The 22,359-nt window shown below is 41.8% G+C and overlaps 3 protein-coding genes across 6 annotated transcripts in view; 2 read left to right on the top strand and 1 right to left on the bottom strand.

Annotated features, from left to right (window-relative positions):
• LOC124149013 overlaps positions 1–22,359 on the bottom strand; it is a 32,766-nt gene that overhangs the window by 6,230 nt on the left and 4,177 nt on the right. For 2 of the 3 annotated variants that reach the window (XM_048389573.1, XM_048389574.1), the window contains exons 3-6: positions 21,126–21,274; positions 19,739–19,885; positions 19,189–19,226; positions 18,426–18,770 (exon numbers count right to left, since the gene is read on the bottom strand). The exons of the other annotated variant lie outside the window; for it this stretch is intronic. In XM_048389573.1, coding sequence (XP_048245530.1) covers positions 18,660–18,770; positions 19,189–19,226; positions 19,739–19,885; positions 21,126–21,274 — 445 coding nt within the window. In that variant the 3' untranslated portion in view covers positions 18,426–18,659. Of the gene's footprint in view, positions 1–18,425; positions 18,771–19,188; positions 19,227–19,738; positions 19,886–21,125; positions 21,275–22,359 lie in introns of those variants that run through there. 3 annotated transcript variants of the gene reach the window in all.
• On the top strand, positions 221–1,011 carry LOC125376897. Its single transcript, XM_048389319.1, has 2 exons — positions 221–514; positions 676–1,011. The coding sequence occupies exons 1-2, from the start codon at positions 221–223 to the stop codon at positions 1,009–1,011; spliced, it is 630 nt and encodes a 209-aa protein (XP_048245276.1).
• Positions 4,261–12,394, top strand: LOC124149061. 2 transcript variants are annotated; one of them, XM_046520411.2, is made up of 6 exons: positions 4,261–4,403; positions 5,778–5,899; positions 7,419–7,564; positions 10,750–10,911; positions 11,308–11,393; positions 12,232–12,394. In XM_046520411.2, exons 2-6 carry the CDS (start codon positions 5,778–5,780, stop codon positions 12,301–12,303), a joined length of 588 nt encoding a protein of 195 aa, XP_046376367.2. In that variant the 5' UTR covers positions 4,261–4,403; the 3' UTR covers positions 12,304–12,394. The 2 variants fall into 2 exon arrangements, with proteins under 2 accessions (XP_046376367.2, XP_046376365.2); XM_046520409.2 differs by lacking the exon at positions 4,261–4,403 and adding an exon at positions 5,206–5,300.

Here is a 22,359-nt window from a genome sequence, read left to right as displayed (position 1 = left end):
AATTGACACACTTCCGTTTGCAACAAATCGATTTTGCTTGAAAATGTTTAGTTTGATATGGTTTTTTGAGAATGAGTAAGAAATGCATCGCCACAAAGCAACAAGTGGCATCTTGCACGTTGAAATTAGGCAGGAAAAGCATGCAGTGTTTGGAAATAAAAAGCAAGCTTGCTTTCGGAAATAGGCATTCGTTCAGAAGGTGTTTCCAAGCCAAATGAACATGCCACGTCTTGATGCTGCCACAAGGAACATCGCCATTGGAAGACTGCAGGCTGGAGAGTCCCAATCCTCTGTTGCCCGGCGTCTGAATGTTAGCCAAAGCACAATATCACGGCTTGCAACTCGCTACAACCAAACAGGCACAACACATGACCGTCCCCGTACAGGAAGACCTAGAGTCACCACACCAGCCCAGGATCGCTACATCCGGGTCCTCCATTTGCGTGACCGTACTGCTACGGGTGAGAGCACTGCAGCCAGGGTGCCAGGACTTAGGAGGATATCAGGCCAGACTGTACGGAATATGGACTGAGAGCCAGGAGACCCTACTTCGGGAACGTGCTACGTCGTCACTATCGTGCTCATCGTCTCCGTTGGTGTAACAACGTGACTGCCTGGAACCTTCGCAACTGGCGACGCATTTGGTTTAGCGATGAGTCCAGATTCCTGTTGCAGAGACGTGATGGTAGGAACCGGGTCTACAGACGTGTTTATGAACGTTATGCCCCTAACTGCGTACGTCAAGTGGACAGATTTGGTGGAGGGAGTGTGATGATGTGGGCGGCAATATCCTACACTGATCGTACCGATCTTTTTCACGTCCAGGGAAACCTGACGGCTGTAGGCTACAGAGACTCCATCCTGCTACCACACCTCCTGCCAGCCATTGACGTCCAACGTGAGATTTTCCAGCAGGACAACGCCCGGCCCCACACGGCACGTGTCACAATGACCTTTCTCGCTGCTAACAATGTCCCTGGCCGTCCCGTTCCCCGGATCTTAACCCAATAGAGCACCTGTGGGATGAACTTGATCGCCGTCTCCGTCAGCGTCAACATCAACCCCAAACTCTCAAGGTACTAGCTGCATTTCTGCAGGAGGAGTGGCGGGGGATTCCCCGGGCCGTTATCCAGGGTCTCATCCAGTCCATGGCAAGGCGTGTGAGAACTGTCTTTCGTGCACGTGGTGGGCACAACAGATATTTATACTCCATTCACGTTTGAGGAATATTGTTAATGCCTTACCTTAAGTTATGGACATCATTGTATAGACATTGATCTCTCCTAAACGGATGTAAAGTTTCATGTACTCAAGTTCATTTCCTACCAAGTTATTCATGTTTGAATATACAACATTTTCTCAGCAAATACGGGTTATGCGTTTCTTTTTTTAATGGTATATTAATTCATTTTACGAGAGGAAGACTCTCGCGAATATCAAAGTCTTGTCATCCCTAGATCATATGCAATCACTGTTGGATGAAGGGGTTAACAAACTGGACTTGCTGTAGTCTCCAAGATGCCAACATTAAAATGTATCTAACCACAAAAGTGAATATGAAACGATCAACATGTTCATCATCACGTTCAGTGGGGACAAACTTGACAAATGAAATAAAGTTTTCTTTAAAGACCATGTTGAAGTTGAGTGACTTCCCACAGAGCAAGAAACGATTCAAATTCCTAAAGACATCTTTTCTAAATGGCAGTCACAAGTATTCACTGTCATTTTTCTCTGATAATAAACTGTGTACGTTGGTATCCCCAAGCACACCGATACTCATGATGGTCATGTAATGGGCAGTTCTAAAAAACACGAACAGAAATGAAATCCTGTCTACATGGTCACATCCGATGATTGTTAAGATTGATTACAAATCATATCTACAGACAACATGGCGGTCTATATTTATTCCCATTTTCCGTTATAATTTGTAGTTTATGTTATAAGAACGCATTCTGAAAAGGGTCCCCCAGGAAACTTCCTCTTACTAATTCTTACAATACAAAGCAAATGTAGAATCTACATTTTCGTCCTGACACACCCATTTTCCCCATCATGATAACATTTTAATTTGGGTTATTAATTTATCATGTTGAGAGTTATTTTTTTAGCTTCGCCCCTTATGTTCAAAGAAATGATTATTATCATTAGCCATCCCTGGTAAAACTTTGATTGTGTATCTCACCACATTCTACATTCTTTACCACAAGATTTTTAGCAGTGTAAATTTCACTATTGCGATTGAAATTATTTACAATGAATTGCATTGTGTATCTTTCATGACCATGATGATAAGAAGCATTTTTAAAATATTATTTCAAATGACACAGACATGATATTTTGTAATTTTAAGTTGGCATTGGTCTCTGTGAATGGCTGGCTTCTTTCTTTGTATGTCAATAGTTTCTTGCAGTCTCCATTTTTTTGCAGTTATTGATGATGGTATAGAACATTTTTGTTTGTTGGCAGCAAATGTCGTAAATATGGCTCTCAGTATGACCACATGGTTGTGACTGCATGGTTACCTGTATGATAGCATGGCTCTCTGTATGACCGCATGGCTCTCTGTATGACTGCATGGGTACCTGTATGATAGCATGGCTCTCTGTATGACCGCATGGCTCTCTGTATGACTGCATGGTTACCTGTATGATAGCATGACTGTCTGTATGACCACAAAACTGTATGTATGATCGCATGACTGTCTGTATGACGACATGGTTGTCTGCGTGACTGTATGGTTTCCCGTATGACTACATGGCTTCCTGCATGACTCAAGTTTCTCTATATGACCACATGGTTGCCTGTATAAATGCATGATTGACTGCATGACTCGTGTTTCTCTATATTACCACATGGTTGCCTGTATAAATGCATGATTGACTGTATGACTGCATGTCTGTATGACCGCATGGCTTCCTGCATGACTGCATGTTCTCTATATGACCACATGGTTGCCTGTATAAATGCATGATTGACTGTATGACTGCATGTCTATATGACCACATGGTTGCCTGTATAAATGCATGATTGACTGCATGACTGCATGTTTCTCTATATGACCACATGGTTGCCTGTATAAATGCATGATTGACTGTATGACTGCATGTCTATATGACCACATGGTTGTCTGTATAAATGCATGATTGACTGTATGACTGCATGTCTGTATGACCGTATGGTTTCTTGCATGAGTGCAAGGTTGTCTGAAGGACCTAATGTCTGTTTGTATGCCTGCATTGTTACATCTATGCTTGCATAGCTGTCTTTATGAACGCATGGCTGTCTGTATGACCGCATGGCTGTCTGCATGTCTATCTGTATGACTGTCATGTGTGTTTGTACGACCACACGGTTTCTGGTGTCCCCCATGATATCACTGGAATATTGCTAAAAGCGGCGTAAAACCATACACAATCACTCTGTATGACCACATGGTTGTCTGTATGACCATTAATCTGTCTGTATGACCACATGCTTGCCTGTATGACCACATGGTTGTCAGTTTGTCCACAAAGTTGTCGGTATGACCGCATGGTTGTCTGTATGACCTCATAGTTGTGTGTAGGACCAATGCATGTTTGTCTGCGTTGATCCGTGGGTATTTGCATGACTGCAACTGTGTCTGCGAGGTGGCGAGCATGCGCATGCAAGTGCATGTCCATATGACTTCGCGATTGGGCATCAGACTGCAGTGTTTGTGATCGTCTAGTTTCAATAACGCGTGTGTTGGTACGACCCGGTGTGAATATGATAACTGCATTGGTGTTTTATATATACATTTGTGTTTTTGTGAGGTGAGATGAAATTAGATTTAACGTCGCGTCCAAGATTATTGCACTTATATAGCGACGTGCATGTACGTGTATGTGTTTGTGTGGCTGCTTGTACTAGTCCGGACTGATGCCGATTTATAGTGCTAGCTCACTGAGATACCATGCCGCAGTTTAACATGAATACCCCACTCAGACACAGTATACTGACTCCGAGCCGACCAGTCCTTGTAACAACAGACCAGTAACAACAAGTACCATCTTTTAACGTCTTTTGGTATGACGCGGCCGGGGGTCGAACCCCGGACCTTCCGCTCTCCGGGCTGACGCTCTACCACTAGACCACGGAGGCGGTCTTTATGTTTTTGTGACTGCACTCAGTGAATGCATCATGCATGGGGTTCACAAACTGTACCAATCTGCACCGTGACTGTGCATCACGACATACACGCATGTCTCTTATGAGAAACACACTTTATTATAGGTCATATTTACTCGCAGTACGTTAAGTAATGAACTACTCACGTAGGCAGAAAGACAAGTCATACCTTCTGGAGCTCTGAATGACTTGCATTTTAGAGAAGTAAGGAAGACGGGCCAAGTGTTCACAGCGAACAGAATAACCAGGTAAAACGCTGTTCACATTGCAAGGGTTAAGATGACGAGACAGTATTTAGAAAAGCTTCTTCACACTTTATTTCAAAGAATAGTGTGCGTTTTCACGATAAGTGCGCCTGTATTTGCTGAGCATGTCTTTATGATCACGATATCGTTCCCTCAGATCAACAGTGGGAGATGTGTTATGATGAAAGGTTTAATAACATTCTGTCAGTGGCATTAAACAGCTGAATCAGATAGGGTTCTTAATAGTAGAAAAAAACATACATACATACATACATACATACATACATACATACATACATACATACATACATACATACATACATACATACATACATAGGGGCGGTCGGGTAGCCTAGTGGTTAAAGCGTTCGTTCGTCACGCCGAAGACCCGGGTTCGATTCCCGACATGGGTACAATGTGTGAAGCCCATTTCTGGTGTTCCCCGCCGTGATGTTGCTGGAATATTGCTAAAAGCGGCGTAAAACCATACTCACTCACTCACTCACATAGATACATAGATACATACATACATACATACATACATACATACAAACATACATACATACATACAAACATACATACAAACATACATACATACAAACATACATACATACATACATACATACATAATAGTTTTAACATTGTTTTTATCCCGTGTCTAAATCCCAGTGCACTACGGTTTAAATATTGCTAAATGCGGCGCAAAACCCTTCTCTTCAACAATGTAAGGGTCGCACAGTCACATTCAATTAAACCCCAGCCCCTTACTTTCCTGTCGTGCGGGGGTGCTTCCCGTGTGGAGCCCCGCTTTGATGACTAACGGCTCAACAAACAAAGCAAAGTTTTGCTCCAAGAAACAAACCCACCCGGTCTGACTCGCTAGAGGGGTCGAGAACGAAGGTAAGCCACTATATTCCCGATAGTCGAAATGTAGCTGAGTATACAACTTGTTTTAAAACATTGAAATCCTAATGAGTGTGAAGTATACCGAATGTCCAATGTTTTGCTGTTGATGTTTGTTGTCATGTGGTTGACTTTTATGGTGTTCATTTGGAATGTTCTGTTTATTAAATTGTTAAAGACATTTTTGTGCATGTTCGGGAAAGTTGTGTACTAATGTTAGTATGTATATTACTCATTATCATTTGTTAAATTAATTTATCAATATCATCGACATTATCATCATAAGAATTAGCTTGTTGACAAAAACAAAATGACCAAAATTATTTAATAAATATTTCCGGTTTTTTTTGTGTGGTAGAATTAATATAAATATAGGTTTTGTGTTTCCTTCATGTTGTGCTGTGATGCTAAATAAACATGCTTTTGTGGTAAATAACTGAGCTCTGGTATACCTATCCACATCTCTCTACACAGATGATGTTCAGAGCGTTGTTGTGTCTGGCCCTATTCGTGGGATCTGTATCTGCCTGGGGAAGCTGGTTCAGCATGAACAAGAACACAGAATGCGGTTCCTTTCGAAGCCAACGGGCAGGCTGGTGGGAACTACAAATATAGTATTTCAATCTTTGTCTAGACCTGCGTTGAAGTAGTCGTACATTCATAAGTACCACAGCTTGTAAGTACATGTACCACAACGCCTTGATAAGCGTTTCGGGGTGTCAGCCTGCTGTGGGAGAAAGGAACGAAGAGATCCACGTGTTAGACGTTTACCACTCGAGAAACCTGCGTGCACTTGTAAGGTGTTGACAAACCATGGGTGATAGTTAGAAGGAATGTGGGATTCGAACCCACGATAATTATGTCCTGTAACTTAGGCAACTGAGCCACTCGTGCTCCGGTCTCTCGTTGATGTAATTGTACATTTATAACGTCATGCTATTTAAATATAGCGCACTAGCTTTGGCGAAGTTTTACCTTAGGTGGCTATCAATAGAAATAAAACCGGATGGGCAAAGTTTTGGTTCCTTACCCGTACCAGGATACGCTGGAGATAATCCGGTTATTATCCTTGGTTTGTCAGCACCGCATCCGTGCAGGTGAAATTCAGCAAAGTAGTTATCGCTCACGACCTGCGTCCTTTGGGCGTTTCAACAGTCATCTAAATACATAACTAAAATACTATTATAAACGGTTTGTCTTTTCGTATTTTGTTCAGGTAAACAATTGACTTACCTGTGCATGTATTTGTGACGGGTGCCACCGGTAGGGTAGTGCACGCTCACCTTTTCGCGAACACCTGGTATCATCACTACGTGATAGTTATTTATAAACGCATGCTTATGATGTAGTCGTACAATTGTACAATAGATTGTGATTTCAGGAGATATATGTTATGGTTATGGAAAGGGTTTCTCGTATTTATATAAACCCTTTATTAATTAATGATTAAGAACATGGTTAGCAATACTACAACTATACTATCGAGAAATTGAAATTATAGAATAAGGACTAGACAAGCCAGTGGATGATAACATGAGCAGCGATCAAAGCATTCAGGATACGTCAACAGATAATTTGCCACGTGATCCCCTCTTGAGTCGTCTCTGACCACATGCATGACCTGCTGGGACCATTTTGTGTCCTCGGGTCCTCATGTTGGCAGTGCTGAGTTGCAGTACCCGCAATACACAGTAGACGAATCACGTTGAGGGGGATTTGTTGGAAAGAGTGGCAATATCCTGCAACGTTGAGAAACGTTGTTTTAGCATAGAACAACGGGTTGTCTTGCCTCAAGACTAAGGCTTGGTTGCATCAAGTCGTTTTTCTTGTATATGTTGTAGTTTTGTTCTTTTCTAGGTTGGGGGCGATCGGTGGTTAAAGCGTTCGCTCGTCACGCCGAAGACCCGGCTGGGATTCCCGACATGGGTACAATGTGTGAAGCCCATTTCTGGTGTCCCCCGCCGTGATATTGCTGGAATGTTGCTAAAAGCGGCGTAAAACCATACTCACTCACTCACTCACTCACTCACTTTTCTAGGTTGGGTGGTTTAATGTGTGTAGGTAATAAACATTATCAAGTGTGACGCTTGACGCCATAATTCTGTATTCTCGCAGGCTCTTCAGCAATTCCATGACTGATATCGACACGCGTCAATTTCTGGATGACATGAAAGCTTACGACACCAACAAAGATGGCTACGTCACTCCAGTCGAAATGAGGAACCCAACTGTTGCAGCCACCTTCGACAGTGCTTTTAACCGTAAGTAATTGTTTTATTATTGATACAAAGGTTCTTCAGAATCACATTACGACCATGTACAACAACTAGTTTTGCAACAATGGCTTGACATGTTACCCGACGGTACAGTGGGTACACATTGCAGCCCCTGGAGCTACTCTAGAAGCGTTATACGTAATATTTCCAATCCCCACGTTGCAAACGGTCTTGTGCAGAGTTGCGCCCCTTTGATGTTCAAGGATCAGCCGACCGTTGGTTTACGTTCCGCGTTGACCCTGATGAAGAGTCAGCAATATATGCATTTGTAATAATATTAATGTGAGCGGTAAACATGGACATCATGTGTGAATATGTTGAGACAGTATGTCCACATACCAATAACATCTCATGTTTCGGTGGTTAGCGTTATTGATATTATGTTATTTATTTGTATATATCCTTACCTCACACTTTATCTTTCAACATCTCAGAACATCACTTTTTACACACATGTGTTCAATTATTCAGCTTTTCTCATATTTCGGGGCGGTTGGGTAGCCTGGTGGTTAAAGCCTTAGCTCGTCACGCCGGATACCCGGGTTCGATTCCCGACATGGGTACAATGTTTGAAGCCCATTTTTTTTGTGTCCTCCGCCGTGATATTGCTGAATATTGCCAAATGCGGCGTAAAACCAAACTCACTCGCTCACTCTAATATTTCACTGCATATTTGTTCTCTCTAGAACCTTCTTGTAGACATTACATACGATATCCGTCAGTAGATTCCCAATACTGCTATACTGCACAGAAACGTCACAGTTCCCGAACATATGTCCACACAGCTCTAATTACGTTAATCTTTAATATTAAACTACATTTGTTTGTTTGTTGTTTAACGCCGCACTCAGCAATATTCCAGCTATATGAAGGCGGTTTGTAAAATAATGGAGTCTGGACCAGACAATCCAGTGATTGACATCATGAGCATCGACCCACGCAATTGAGATCGATGACATGTATCAACCAAGTCATCGAGCCTGACCACCCGATCCCGTTAGTCGCCTTTTACGACAAGCATATAGTCGACGTTTGCGGCAAGTATGGGTTGCTGAAGACACCTTGCAGGTAATTGTATAATTCAACATCGTGTGGCTGTCGGGATTATTTAATACTACACACAAAAGTACAGGTATACAGGCAAAATACGAGATAGTGTTCCTCTCATTGAGTGCATTACATGTGAAATCCGTAAAATGTGTCAAATGTTTCATGTTAAAATTAAGGCATGCTTTGTATTTCTATTTGTTTGTGTGTTACAGTCAAAGTTGAACAATACCAATGTAACTATTGTATTGTTATTGCGATTTCGTCTCACTGGGGACGTGCAGCCTGAACAATGTCCACCAAACCTTTGACAATGATAAGCATATACAAATGTAGTTCACGCAAACACCAGAAGCGTGCGACATAAGCTAACTGATGTGAGCGAACTGTTTGTTTCAATGGTGTGTGCCTCACTGAGACACATTTAGATGACAGTGTTACATCCGATGATCTTATATGGGAACACTTTCAAGAACCAAATAGAAAGGAGAGAAACATGTTTGGAGGTAGTGTAATGATATATGTAAACAAAATCTTATCTTACTGAAGGCTTCATAATATAGAAAATGTATATGATGAGTCAATATGGCTGCAAGTATTTTATTTTTACCTCAGAAATCAATCATATCATGCAATGTTTATAGACCAGAGCATAACAATACAGAATTTTGAACCAGATTAGATAATAGTTTTGAATTAGCACTTGCTATTCCGTGTAAAGTTGGCGATTGTTGTTGATATAAATGATAACTTAATGTCTGACCAAAAAATGCATATACATGATCTGTTAGAAAGAAATGCACAATATTATTATTGAACAAACTAGAGTTACTGTGAAAACAAGTACGTTATTGGTCCCTGTGATCGTTAGCGAAGCTGTACCTGTTATAGATAGCGGGGTTGTCATCGGAGTTATATACGTAACGCACAGATTTACGTAAACTATATTTTCTCACTGTCCACTTATCTGACCTATTCTTTTCTTTTATTCTGTTCTGTTGTTTAGTACAAATTGTAAATCAATTGTGCAAATTATCTGGGAGAAGTTCTCCTTAGTTGGAGAACTTGTACCCAATCTTATTCACTTTTTGTGAATTTAATATGTTTCAATCCAATCACACATATACAACCTGCATGACATTACTGTCACACGTCGTAATATGAGATGATGTTGAAACACAAACAAACACCGACTCACTTACCTAACATGCTACAATGAGGGCTGAGCTATTCATCTGTGGTGTATGAACATGTATATAGTACCGATCAATCACTTCATCAATATATTTCTGTATTAGATAACATAATATATTCAAATATTGATACTATGGAACATAAAAAACGGATAATATCACACTCAGAATAACCACAGATCATAGTTTGCTTTGTATGAAATCTTGATATTGACATTACTTTTTTGTCCACGCTATGAGTATTCTGTTGATGTATGTTATCAGGCTGACGTTTCGCCAATGTGACGTTACATTATAACACGTTATTTGCATGACCACTGAAATGCATTCAATTTGTCAATTTACATTATAATAAGTCTTTCAAAGGCCTCGTAGAAATGAAATTAAGAGCGCTTCAATCGCTTCATATTTTATGCTGTTCGCCTTACGTGCACTAACTGGTTTGTCGAAGGTTTTCTTTCTGAAAACGGCACGGTCGGTGTTCTCAATAAATAGGAAATTGCCCCAAATCATTTATAACGCCCTGGATGGAATACTTCTATGCATGATTTACCTCCGTTCTCGTTTCGGATTATTTAAGATATGTGTATCATTGAAACCTGTTGGCATTTGTTTTCTCGTTTATTATCTGCTACAATGTGGGGTCGGTGGATTTGTAAGCCAGGTAATGAAGGAAATGTTTTAGGTAAATGTATGAGCGAACATTAGAACGAAGCGATTGACGAATACGCTGGCCAACATGAAAAGTGTCAATGAACCAGAACAAGGAAAAAAACCATTTTGGTCTGCATACATTTCGTATTTTTTTGTCTTGAGCAACTAACACTTTGGTCGACCGTTGCACATACATTTCGAATGTTTTTGTCTTGTATAGCTAAAGCTTTGTCCGATCGTAATTCCTACATTTCGCATGTTCTTTTTTGTGTGCAGTGACCGCTGGAGTCGACCGTTGCACCTTCGTGACGTTTTTTAAGAAGCGGTATGGAATCAGCACGGCGGTCGCAGGCCGCCTCTTCGACATTGAGGACGTCAACGGTGACCTCAGGTTCTCCACTGCAGACCGGGGCGACTTCAGCCCGATTGATGAGGATGGTGGGTAGTGAATCAATTGTATACGATACCTTGACATAGTTACGCTGGAAAATTCAACCAGAAACACACATAACACAACCAATGCCTAAAGGTGGACACGAACACCCAGCAATCAAATAAGCCATATGTTGAATGCACGATTGATGAGAAGTCCACCCGTTAAGATCCAGGTTAGATCTTTAGCATCACAGGATCTGGTGGTCAGGCTCGCTGACATGGCTGATGCGTGTCATCGTATCCAAGTTGCGTTGATCGATGCTCATGACCTCAACCACTGGATTGTCTGGTCCAAACTCAATTTTTTTACTGACCATCGCTATATAGATGGAATATGGTGGAGTGAAACAAACACAATGATGAGAAGTCAGCAGTCGATGAAGTGTTTTTTGCCTGCAGGTGATGGCCGAGTGCCTGTGTGTGTAGCTTTCCGGGGCGGCATGGCCATTCTCGCAGATTTGGAAAACAAGGTCTACCTAGCAGAGGTATTTCATGACGTGTCGGCAATATTTAACCTTTGCTGCTAAATCGTAGCTTTGTACTGCTCCGCATTTACTATCCCACATCCATTGATCACTAAGATAAGCTCGGACTCATGTCTTCATAAGGTTCTACTCAACTCCGATGCTGATCTCCGCTAGAGTATAATTCGGGAATATCATAGAAACGTTTATTACCTCGCTTCAAAAGGTGTGTGCGTGTGCGTGTGCGTGTGCGTGTGCGTGTGCGTGGCGTGTGCGTGTGTGTGTTGCTTTGGTTCTACAGTGCATGTATCGAGTCGATATACATTATCAATAATTTAAGGAAGGTTATTCATTTTAGCGTCATCTGAAAACAACATATTTGACATAACAACTATCTATTTCATGCTGTGAATGTGTGCATCAGCATCGGACAATCGTTCCCTCACGCGTGGCAATCTTGGGTTAATATGTATGTGTGTGTTTGTGTGTGTGTGTGCGTGCGTGCGTGCGTGCGTGCGTGTGTGTGCGCGTGCGTGTGTGTGCGTATGTGTGTGCGTGCGTGCGTGCGTGCGTATGTATGTGTGTGTCCGTGTGTGTGTGTGTGTGTGTGTGTGTGTGTGTGTGTGTGTGTGTGTGTGTGTGTGTGTGTGTGTGTGTGTGTGTGTGTGTGTGTGCCATGGAAAAGGGGAAAGGAGTGATGGAGTGTTCACATCTTAAAAAATAAACGGTTCTGCACACTGTATGTCTGAAAGTGTACTGAGTTCACCCGGAAATCCTCAGTTATATTATATCAGTACACGAAAACGAGAATCAGTGGATTTTGTAAAACTGTAAGCTCACTTTTTGTCTGTTTCCTCAGCTGAAGTATACGAACATCGTCTACAAGTACAGGAAACCCTCACCCATATGGTCCTGGGGGTGGTCCTCCTAAACCACCATGTTTGTCATGGCAACGGAGGGGCGAGGCCGTTACCGCAAGGATGATAAACGTAATCCTGTGTTAATAAAGTGATGCATACTCATCTGTTGTTTTGTCTTGTCACATTGCCTAGATGTATATTGTGGCCATGGAGTCTCAGTCGTCAAAGTCGCCGCATTTCGCTGTCCAGAGGTGTGTTCCTTAAGGAACCTATGACAGTGGGTTGGATTCCCAGATTAACCCTAATTTTAGGTTTATCGACACGATGTTGTGCTCGTGGCCTTGAACCTGCATCACTTTCAACTTCCTCTCACCGATCAAGCTGGCACACCGTGATATGACAGAAAACTGTTCAAAAGCGGCCTTAAACCCTTCTCGCTTATTCACTGTTCTGAACTTAGGAAACACAAATCATTAAATGTATACTTTCGCGTCACATCTTATTTAAACAAGGTGAATAAATTATAAGCAACTCCGTGAAGTACTTGAACGTTTCAGAAAGTTTGATATCCGCCATGTTATTGTTTTGAAATGGTCCCTTTATTTTAACACATTTCAATTAAAAATAAATCACAATAAAAGTTATGTCCATGACACAAATGACGGCTGATGGGGTAGTATACTTGTTAAAGCGTGGCTGTCGTCGGAGATTCTGGTTCGATTACTTACATGGTTGCAAAGGGTCAAACCCATTTCCGACAGCTCCACGCCATCCCCATCATGATATTGCAGGACTATTAAGGAAGAGTATTAAATTTTATGGATGTCAACTTCTTTATTATTAGGAACACAACCTTTCGAAGTATATGCTTACTCCTTCATCAGGTGAATTAGTGAGTGGGCATATATGAAGGAGTAAGCTTATACTCCGAACGTTGTGTTCCCCATAATAAAGAAGTTGACATCCATAAAGTCTTTTCCTTGTGTGTATCACTTCTAAAGGCCTTTCAAAGACTTGATATAGGAATATTGTTGAAAGCGGAGTAAAACATTACTCACTCACTCTTCGCTCAGGCGATGTTCTTGTTATCATCCCAAAGGGGGGCACGGCGCCGCGATTCGCTGTGCAGAGTTGCGTCCCTTGGGCACGCCAGAAACCTATGATTGTGGGTTCGAATCCCGGTTTGCCCCGATTATGTTTCTAGGTTTGTCAGCACCATACCCGTGCTCGTGGGTTTCACCGAAGTAGTAAACGTCTGAGACGGGCTTTCCTCCCACATAAAGCTGACACGCCGTGATGTAACTGGAATACTGTTAAAAGCGGCGTTAAACTCAACTCACTCACCCACTATCATCCTAAAGCGGTATCAGTTGAAACAACCTGTGTACTTCATCGCCTTTACAATACTCACAGGGAATAACCGCCATCAACCCAATGTGTAATCCTATATGCATTCTTTCCAGTAGGTGCAAGGTTATACGATATGTGTAAATGTTTTGATACTTAATAATAACAAGGCACACTATCAGCTTAATGTGGGAGGAAAGCCCGAAGTGATGCAGGTCTCAGACGTTTACTACTTCGGTGAAACCCTCGAGCACGGGTATGATGCTGACAAACCTAGAAACATAATCGGGGCGAACCGGGATTCGAACCCACAATCATAGGTTTTTTAAAGTGTGAACGTAATTTAAAATACCCACATTCCTTTAGATATGAAGAATAGACATAGGGAGCATGTGTTATGATTTGAGTGCAGATTTTAAATCAATTTTGTTAAAAAATAGAACGCCTTTTACAATAACACAGACCTTATATGTTTCTTATGTTCAAGGGAGTTAACTCGTGTGAGTATATCCTGAAACGTTGTGTTGGCTAGTGGTAGCTTATTCATAAAGTCCTAGGTCACAGGCCAATAGGAAATGAAAATAGCACATGGAAACACTATTTTTTATTATTTAAATTTATCATTCAAACATACATACATGCAAGCACGCACGCACGCACGCCGCCCACATGAAATAATCTTGAGCCGGACGTTAAACCCCATTTTACTTCACCTGAACTCAAACAGGGGTAAACGCGCCTAGCTGGATGGCAATGAGGGTTGAAACCGCTTCGGTCAGAACAAGAGACTACTGTTGGTCACTTTCCACTACCAAATTCCACAGAGACAATGAGCTAAGGGAGAGTGAGTGAGTGGCTGGTTTTACGCCGCTTTTAGCAATATTCCAGCATTATCACGGCGGAGGACACCAAAAATGGGCTTCACACATTGTACCCGTTTTGGAATTCGAAACAGGGACTTTGGTGTGACGAATAAATTCTTTAACCGCTAGGCTACGCGCCACCCCGTAGAGCCGATGAGTGAGTGAGTATGGTTTTACGCCGCTTTAAGCAATATTCCAGCAATATCACGGCGGAGGACGTAGAGCTAATGACACGACGTAGGTTGAAATATACCCAGCGTAGCAAACAGTAAGCGATATATTATTTAACCTTCAACGGGTACGTCTATTGACACAAGTTTAACAGTACTCTGTCTGTTGACGGGTATATAAGGGTATACATTGACGGTTAGGGTCACGGTGACCCTCATTGTCGAGGTTAAACTCACAAACATATCCTTCTGTGTATGTGAAATCGCAAACAACAACAATAGCAGCCCAACCTTAACCACACCCGCCCGCCTTCAGGCAGTTATCGAAATATCATAAACAAGTGTAGTACTGCATGTGATAAACACATTGTTTACTTCTGGGCCTCGCCTGTGTGTCAAGTACATTTGGGATTAAAGGTTACTAGGGATAACATGCATAACGAGCATCCGTGAAGGTTTAGACGGTCTTGTTTAGACGGTCTCGACTAAACGTCGGACAAGATGCAGTAAGTGGGCAAAAAGAAGCAATTGAATAAAAAATAGATTTTATGTGAGTTCATAACAATCAGTTTAAAATACTTTATAGCTTTCAAACAGAGAGGAGGTCTTTGTGTTCAGTTAAAAATGCAACACCGAGATTTCATTCACAAATTAATATATTTATTTGTTGGTAGACACACGTGTCCGCAGAGAACAGTCGACGACATGCATGCTGGAGGCAATCCCACTGTTTGACAGGTACATGTAGTTTGCATTGCACGCAGGGCAGGTGCGTGATATACACACCTGGCAGTCACGTGAACGGTACTGTAACGGTACTTTCACCAATGCAAATACTTGGGACGTGTTGTTGAAAGCAGGGTGGTTGAAGCAACTCTAATTTGTCCAGCAGGGACTTACATCTAATCGGCCCCTGATTCTCTTTCAAAAGATTTTCTCTATATTTCCAGATTAGTTAATATAGTTATATATTTTTATTTCTCTATTTATCACTCATTGTCATCACAAAGTATATTTTAAAGTAATTACATAATAATTGACAAATCCACATACTGCTATTTTACACGTGAAAAAGCAACAGTTTTTCTTAAATTCGAAATTGAGATGAAAAGAATTCATTTATAAAAAATACCTACTGATCCGGCAAGATACTATTCTTAGCTATGTGACACACTCGTCGGGTAACCCATACACTTGTTCCCTGGTTGTGTGATTGTGCATACACAACTTTACTTTAATGCACTGAGTATCCGAGGGTACGACACGAGCTTTAAAAAAACGCATCCGGGTGCCCATTTGTTTTGCGCCCAATGTGTAAGTGAATACTTGTGGCGCTGGAAACCATTCTTACAATGATTACTGGTATTTAATATCAATTCATGTCACTAGAGTTGATTGTGATGCTTGTTTTGTCAGCTCCAAACCCGTGATTGAGGTATTAAGGTAAACGCCAAGATGTTTGACACTTTGAGATGGGTCGACGAACAGGTGGTGATGGGATTGGCTGGAGGTGTATCATTGCCCCTGATTTATTTACGTTAGCATCGATCTCTTATCGGTCATCCACTGTCTGAGATTCTTGGTACATTTTCAGTTATGTCCATGACACTTACACAAATGGCTGGTGGGGCTGTATACTTGTTAAAGCGTGGTTCTCGTGGAAGATTCTGGTTAGATTACTTACATGGTTACAATGTGTCAAACCTATTTCTGACAGCTTCACGCCATCCCCATCATGATATTGCAGAGTTCTTGCTAAAGTGGAGTGAAACATTACTCACTCACTCACCCTTCACCCAGGAGATGTTCTTCATACCAAAGCGGTATCAGTTAAAACAACCTGTGTACTTCTTCGCCTTTACATTACCCAAATGGAATTACCTATATTAAACCCACGTGTAAACTTCTTTGCATTCTTGCCAGTACGTGCAGAATATCCTGATATGTGTAATGTTTTTCGTACATAATAATAGGGTACACTATCGATTAACTTGAGTACCTAAATCAAGTATTTGTAATTATAGCAATGGTATTGAAAAGCAGGGGGCACGGGTTGCCCAGTCGTCTAAGGCGCCGCGATTCGCTGTGCAGAGTTGCGTCCATTGGACACGCCAGAAACCTATGATTGTGGGTTCGAATCCCGGTTGGCCCCGATGTCATCATCATACCCGTGCTCGTGGGTTTCACCGAAGTGGTAAATGTCTGAGACCTGCATCACTTCGGGCTTTCCTCCCACATTAAGCTGACACGCCGCGGTATAACTGAAATACTGTTAAAAGGGGCGTTAAAACCCAACTCACTCACTCACTATTGAAAAGCCTACATCATGGCTCATGAGGTCAGAGCATTATGAACTTCGCTAGCTTCTTGGCCATCAGCTTCAGAACAAGTTGTAGCGAGTTGTCAGTGGAGGTCCCAAAATGCATTTACCAACTTCTACTTGAGTGACATGTACCCAGATTTAGGGGTCTATAGTATGCTTGTGGACTTTGGTGGCCGCCCATGCTATAGTATCCCAGGAACCTTTCGCCCTTTTTCTATAGGGAGTGAAGGTGATTGGCCGGGATGAGAAATCCAGGATTTGACACCAAACAAAGTAAGTTGGCATAGGGCGGGACAGATCTTGGTAAACACTGGGGTTCAATCTATTCTGGATGTGATCCACTGCTCTACGGAAGTGACGACAGTTTACACTTAATTCACGTCAAAGCAACCGGGGGTGACGCCGTAGGAGGATGTGACGTCGGAAGGAGAACACTCATAGAAACGGAAGTGACGTCATCTGTCAGAAGTGATGTCACAAGAATCAGTGGCGACGTCATAAGACCGGAAGTGACGTAATTAAGATGTCACATATGACGGTATTTTATCAAGGTATCAAGGTATTTTCAAAAGCTGTCATGGATTACTATATGCTAGATCCCGCCAATCTCCCTTTAACTATGTTTCTTAGAATACTGCCACAGGGAGTAGTCCCTCTGACCTCCCCAATAAATCTGCATCTAGTGGATGTAGTGGGTGGAAAGAGATGACGATTCCAGCCATGTGCACAGGGTTTTGCACGAGGTACGGTTTATCTCACAACTGGCTGGGATGGTGACAGTGAAGTGGACGTCTGTTGGCATTTTTCAGTGTGATATTAGCCAAACTGCAGGAATTGTGGCTATGATGTAATGATAACTATTGTTTGATAATTCCTTTGACTACCCTACCTCTATTACATTACAGCCAGAACACACCAGAGAGATTGGTGGGTGTGATTTTTGAGGATATCTTCTGCAATAGTAACCATATATGGAGCCTCTACGTATAAAGTGTCTGCCCTCGCTGTATTTTCGTTTTTGAAATTGCTAAAGCGCAAATTGACCTTATGTAGTTTTCGATGTTTGAATACGACATTTGCATTAACGATGTTCTGATCTATCCAATTCTGCAAAGTTGTACCTACCCATGAGACTTGCGCTTTTAGCATGTTTAGGTTATCAATAAATACAGATGTCTTAACACCTTGTGGTATGAGTACATGAGTGTGAATCTGCATTTAATCTGTTTTGTCCAGTCCATTTGTTTGAGGGATTATGATCAATCACTTCAAGTGAGTAAATATGGTTTTACCCAGCTTTTATCAATATCCCAGCAATATCACAGTGGGGGCACCGGAAATGGGCTTCACACATTTTACTCATGTGGGGAATCGAACCCGGGCCTTCAGTGTGACAATCGAACGCCTTAACCTCCAGGCTACCCCACCGCCCCTCACTCACCCGGCGATGATGGTAACCACTGACAGCTTCCCCAGGGAGTACAAAAATATTGTTATTACCAACAGCTTTATTGACGTGTCTACATTAGTTTCCGATAATCTGCTGGGATTTTGGAGGGAAACTGGATATGTTTCAGCAACAACTGCAACTCCAGATATGTTTTTAACTAAACGTGGCAAAGAGGCATTTTTGGTGTCAGTTTCTTTTTTTCAACGGTCTAGAGCATAATAATCTTTTTCAAGCATTAAATGACAGGTCCCTTGCAGGTGATTGTGGGTCATCCTTATGTACACTTGATGTCCTCTGGCTTAAGTGCATCCACCTCGGCACACTGGACTCGGTCAACGGGGTTCTCCCTGTTTTTCGGGTCACCGCAGTACATGTCCTTGAAACGCTGAAGACAGGAGAAGAGTGAGTGAGTGAGTGAAAGTGATATCAAGCGTTGTTTGGGTAGTTAATGTGTGATGTCACTTCAGTCAGTGTTTAATGTGTGATGAACTCTGAAAGTAACGCAGGGTTTCGACTTTTAATCAGGGATTCGAACTCACGACTAACGGAATAAGACAGAGTGATTGATTTCATCTCAAATGGGCTTCCTACAAATGAATTGAACCTACGTGACGAGTGAACGCTTCAGCTTCTGGTCTGTGGCTATATGGGAAAGTATTCGATATAAGCGTTTGTATTATTCAAACCAGTGACATAATAACATGCCATGAAAATACAATACTGACATTGGAGAGTGATGTTGAAATAAAATGTGTTCGTGACATGGGATTAAACAGACAAATATTGACTGTATATTTACTTACAATATATTGAATCGATAAGAAGTCGATAGTGGAAAAATCTGAAAAAAAAGATAAAAAAGTAAGTGAATGTTGCTTTACGTTGCTTTAGTTCCAGCTATATATCATCACGGTTGCCTGTGATTAACCATCAGTACACACAGGATTCACACCATGAGCATCGACTCACGCTGGGAACAGGGGTGCGTCGACTGAATCTGACAAACAAGGACTGCAACTGACTGAACCAGTATCATCTGATGTTGTGATGACCTTCAGATACATGCGTTTACATGTAATGTTACAGGTCGGGAATCTTAAATCAAATCAATATTTCCCCAAATCATTTCGGACACGAGATTCACAAAGACACTTGAACAATGTGACGTTTTCAATGTTTCGTTCAGTTTAGTTCGTCATTCCGACGTTGTAAGACATTGTGGTGCGCTCAGTCTATTCTGTATAAAAAGGTTACTGTAATATATATTCCATGATTCTTGAATTATTTAAACTAAACACCAAAAGTCGTCCGCTAAAACAGCTGATGGACACATATCTTGAAAATATATCTTACTGAATCCAGTGAAGTCATTTGCGTTCACAACGCCATCTTTGTTGGGGTCCCAGAGCGTGTACATGAATCGGGCGTAGTCCTCGGAGTAGCCGTACCTACAAGTCCACCTGGTCACGACCTCCCACTGTTGCAAGCTGCAAGGGTCATCTGTAGGTTAAATTGAGAAATACAATGTTTTTCACAAATACCATAGTTGTTTGGGTCATCATTAAAAGGAATAAGGGTTGCTGATCTTCTAAACACACTGCACATAATTTGTCCAGTTAGCCTCTCCTTGAACACCTGAGTCTGGGCCGACTTGATAATGGCACTTCGCTTGGTTGACACTCATTTCTGTACCGTCCAGCAGTACAGAACCATCAACAAAATCAACACTGGCATTGAGATTATGTCCCACATACTTGGCTTGTTTAAGAAAACTGCGGAATGCCTTGTTTTCATCTGGAGTCTTGACATGCTACACAAGAGGATCATCAGACAAATAAATGCGCAGAATACAAATTATTCTATCATGAAGAGCCTCCACGTTAATAAATCCACGCCCTCCCATTATGATTGGCGATTGAGGGATGAGTGAGGGTGGTGGGATCTATTGACATGATTCTTCGTGTGAGGGTGTCAATACCCTGAATTTCTTGTTTCGTCCATTTAACAGCACCAAAAGACTAGGAAAGGACGGATACAGCATAAGTATTGGTGGCTTTAACTTTATTGCGAGCGTTCAGCTCTGAACTCCATATTTTCTTGAGTTTAAATTTGTTTGTCCTTGATATAGGCATTTTGGAGTTTGTCCCTAACCTGCATTCAAAAGTTCGTATAATTCCGACCTTCCACGAGAGGTCAATCACTCCTCCAAGTATACTGGCTGACCCTCCCTCTTCTACCTCCCTATTATTATTATTATTATTATTCATAGATTAAAATAAAAAATGCATCAAAGAGGGTTCGGGTGATCCTGGCACACTCATGCTTGTTAGGCTCATCATCAGCTCAGGGCCCTTGCCCCCTCTACACGCAGCCCAGACAGCGAATGGGACTTATCCCAGAAAGCTAACTCTCAAACCAATCCATAACTTTTCGGAGAATGTGAAGACTGCCAAACACTGCAGCCTGAATACATACACCTGAATAAAGATAACTGAATACACATGAATACATAGTTCATATCACTGTCTTCATTAGATATTTTCCGCAATGTTAATTTTTTCTCTTTCTAGAGGGTTAACAAGTGCCCTTACCCATCCTGTCCTTTCTATGATCTCTGTAAGTTGTGCCTGTCATATGTTTTTGGCAACTATTTCCCTCAGTAAATTTTAAACGTACTTTGTAAGGACATTCCAGTCCCCCTTCCAGGTTATCAAATGGTTGCTCGCTAAACAGTCCTTACCGTCGTAGTCAAAATACAGGATTTGTTTTTGAACGTCTCTGAAGTCCACTATGCCGTCATCGTCGACGTCGTTGTCCACCACAACAGCACAGAACTTCCCCACCAGTTGCTCAGGAGGGTTGCAGTTGTTAAGCTGGTTAAACCAGTACCTTCAAGAAACATGAGTGAGTGAGTGAGTTTGTTGGGAGATTTAGTGAGTGAGTGAGTTAGTTTGGTGATATAGTTAGTGAGTGAGTTTGTTGGGTGATAAAGTGAGTGAGTGAGTTTGTTGTGAGATTTCGTGAGTGAGTGAGTTGGGTGATATAGTGAGTGAGTGAATTTGTTGGGTGATATAGTGAGTGTGTGAGTTGGGAGATATAGTGAGTGAGTGAGTGAGTGAGTTGGGAGATATAGTGAGTGAGTGAGTTGGGTGATATAGTGAGTGAGTTTGTTGGGAGATATAGTGAGTGAGTGACTTTGTTGGTTGATATAGTGAGTGTGTGAGTTGGGAGATATAGTGAGTGAGTGAGTGAGTTGGGTGATATAGTGAGTGAGTGAGTTTGTTGGGTGATATAGTGAGTGAGTGAGTTGGGAGATATAGTGAGTGAGTGAATTTGTTGGGTGATATAGTGAGTGTGTGAGTTGGGAGATATAGTGAGTGAGTGAGTTGGGAGATATAGTGAGTGAGTGAATTTGTTGGGTGATATAGTGAGTGTGTGAGTTGGGAGATATAGTGAGTGAGTGAGTGAGTTGGGTGATATAGTGAGTGAGTGAGTTTGTTGGGTGATATAGTGAGTGTGTGAGTTGGGAGATATAGTGAGTGTGTGAGTTGGGAGATATAGTGAGTGAGTGAGTTTGTTGGGTGATATAGTGAGTGAGTGAGTTTGTTGGTTGATATAGTGAGTGAGTGAGTTGGGAGATATAGTGAGTGAGTGAGTTTGTTGGGTGATATAGTGAGTGTGTGAGTTGGGAGATATAGTGAGTGAGTGAGTTTGTTGGGTGATATAGTGAGTGTGTGAGTTGGGAGATATAGTGAGTGAGTGAGTTTGTTGGGTGATATAGTGAGTGAGTGAGTTGGGAGATATAGTGAGTGAGTGAGTTTGTTGGGTGATATAGTGAGTGAGTGAGTTGGGAGATATAGTGAGTGAGTGAGTTTGTTGGTTGATATAGTGAGTGAGTGAGTTGGGAGATATAGTGAGTGAGTGAGTTTGTTGGTTGATATAGTGAGTGAGTGAGTTGGGAGATATAGTGAGTG

Source organism: Haliotis rufescens, unplaced genomic scaffold (assembly GCF_023055435.1).
Source record: "Haliotis rufescens isolate VD_foot unplaced genomic scaffold, xgHalRufe1.0.p SCAF_8, whole genome shotgun sequence".
Classification (NCBI taxonomy): domain Eukaryota; kingdom Metazoa; phylum Mollusca; class Gastropoda; order Lepetellida; family Haliotidae; genus Haliotis; species Haliotis rufescens.
Note: the sequence above shows the minus strand (reverse complement) of the source record. Positions and strands in the feature narration are given on the sequence as shown.

Bases quoted from the DNA above. Each gene is read 5' to 3' on its own strand.
- LOC125376897 (XM_048389319.1), top strand. From the start codon at position 221: ATGCCACGTCTTGATGCTGCCACAAGGAACATCGCCATTGGAAGACTG. The intron at 515-675 runs GTACGGAATATG...TTCCTGTTGCAG, and splicing joins GGAGGATATCAGGCCAGACT to AGACGTGATGGTAGGAACCG.
- LOC124149061 (XM_046520411.2), top strand. From the start codon at position 5,778: ATGATGTTCAGAGCGTTGTTGTGTCTGGCCCTATTCGTGGGATCTGTA. The intron at 7,565-10,749 runs GTAAGTAATTGT...TTTTGTGTGCAG, and splicing joins CTTCGACAGTGCTTTTAACC to TGACCGCTGGAGTCGACCGT. The intron at 11,394-12,231 runs GTATTTCATGAC...CTGTTTCCTCAG, and splicing joins ACAAGGTCTACCTAGCAGAG to CTGAAGTATACGAACATCGT.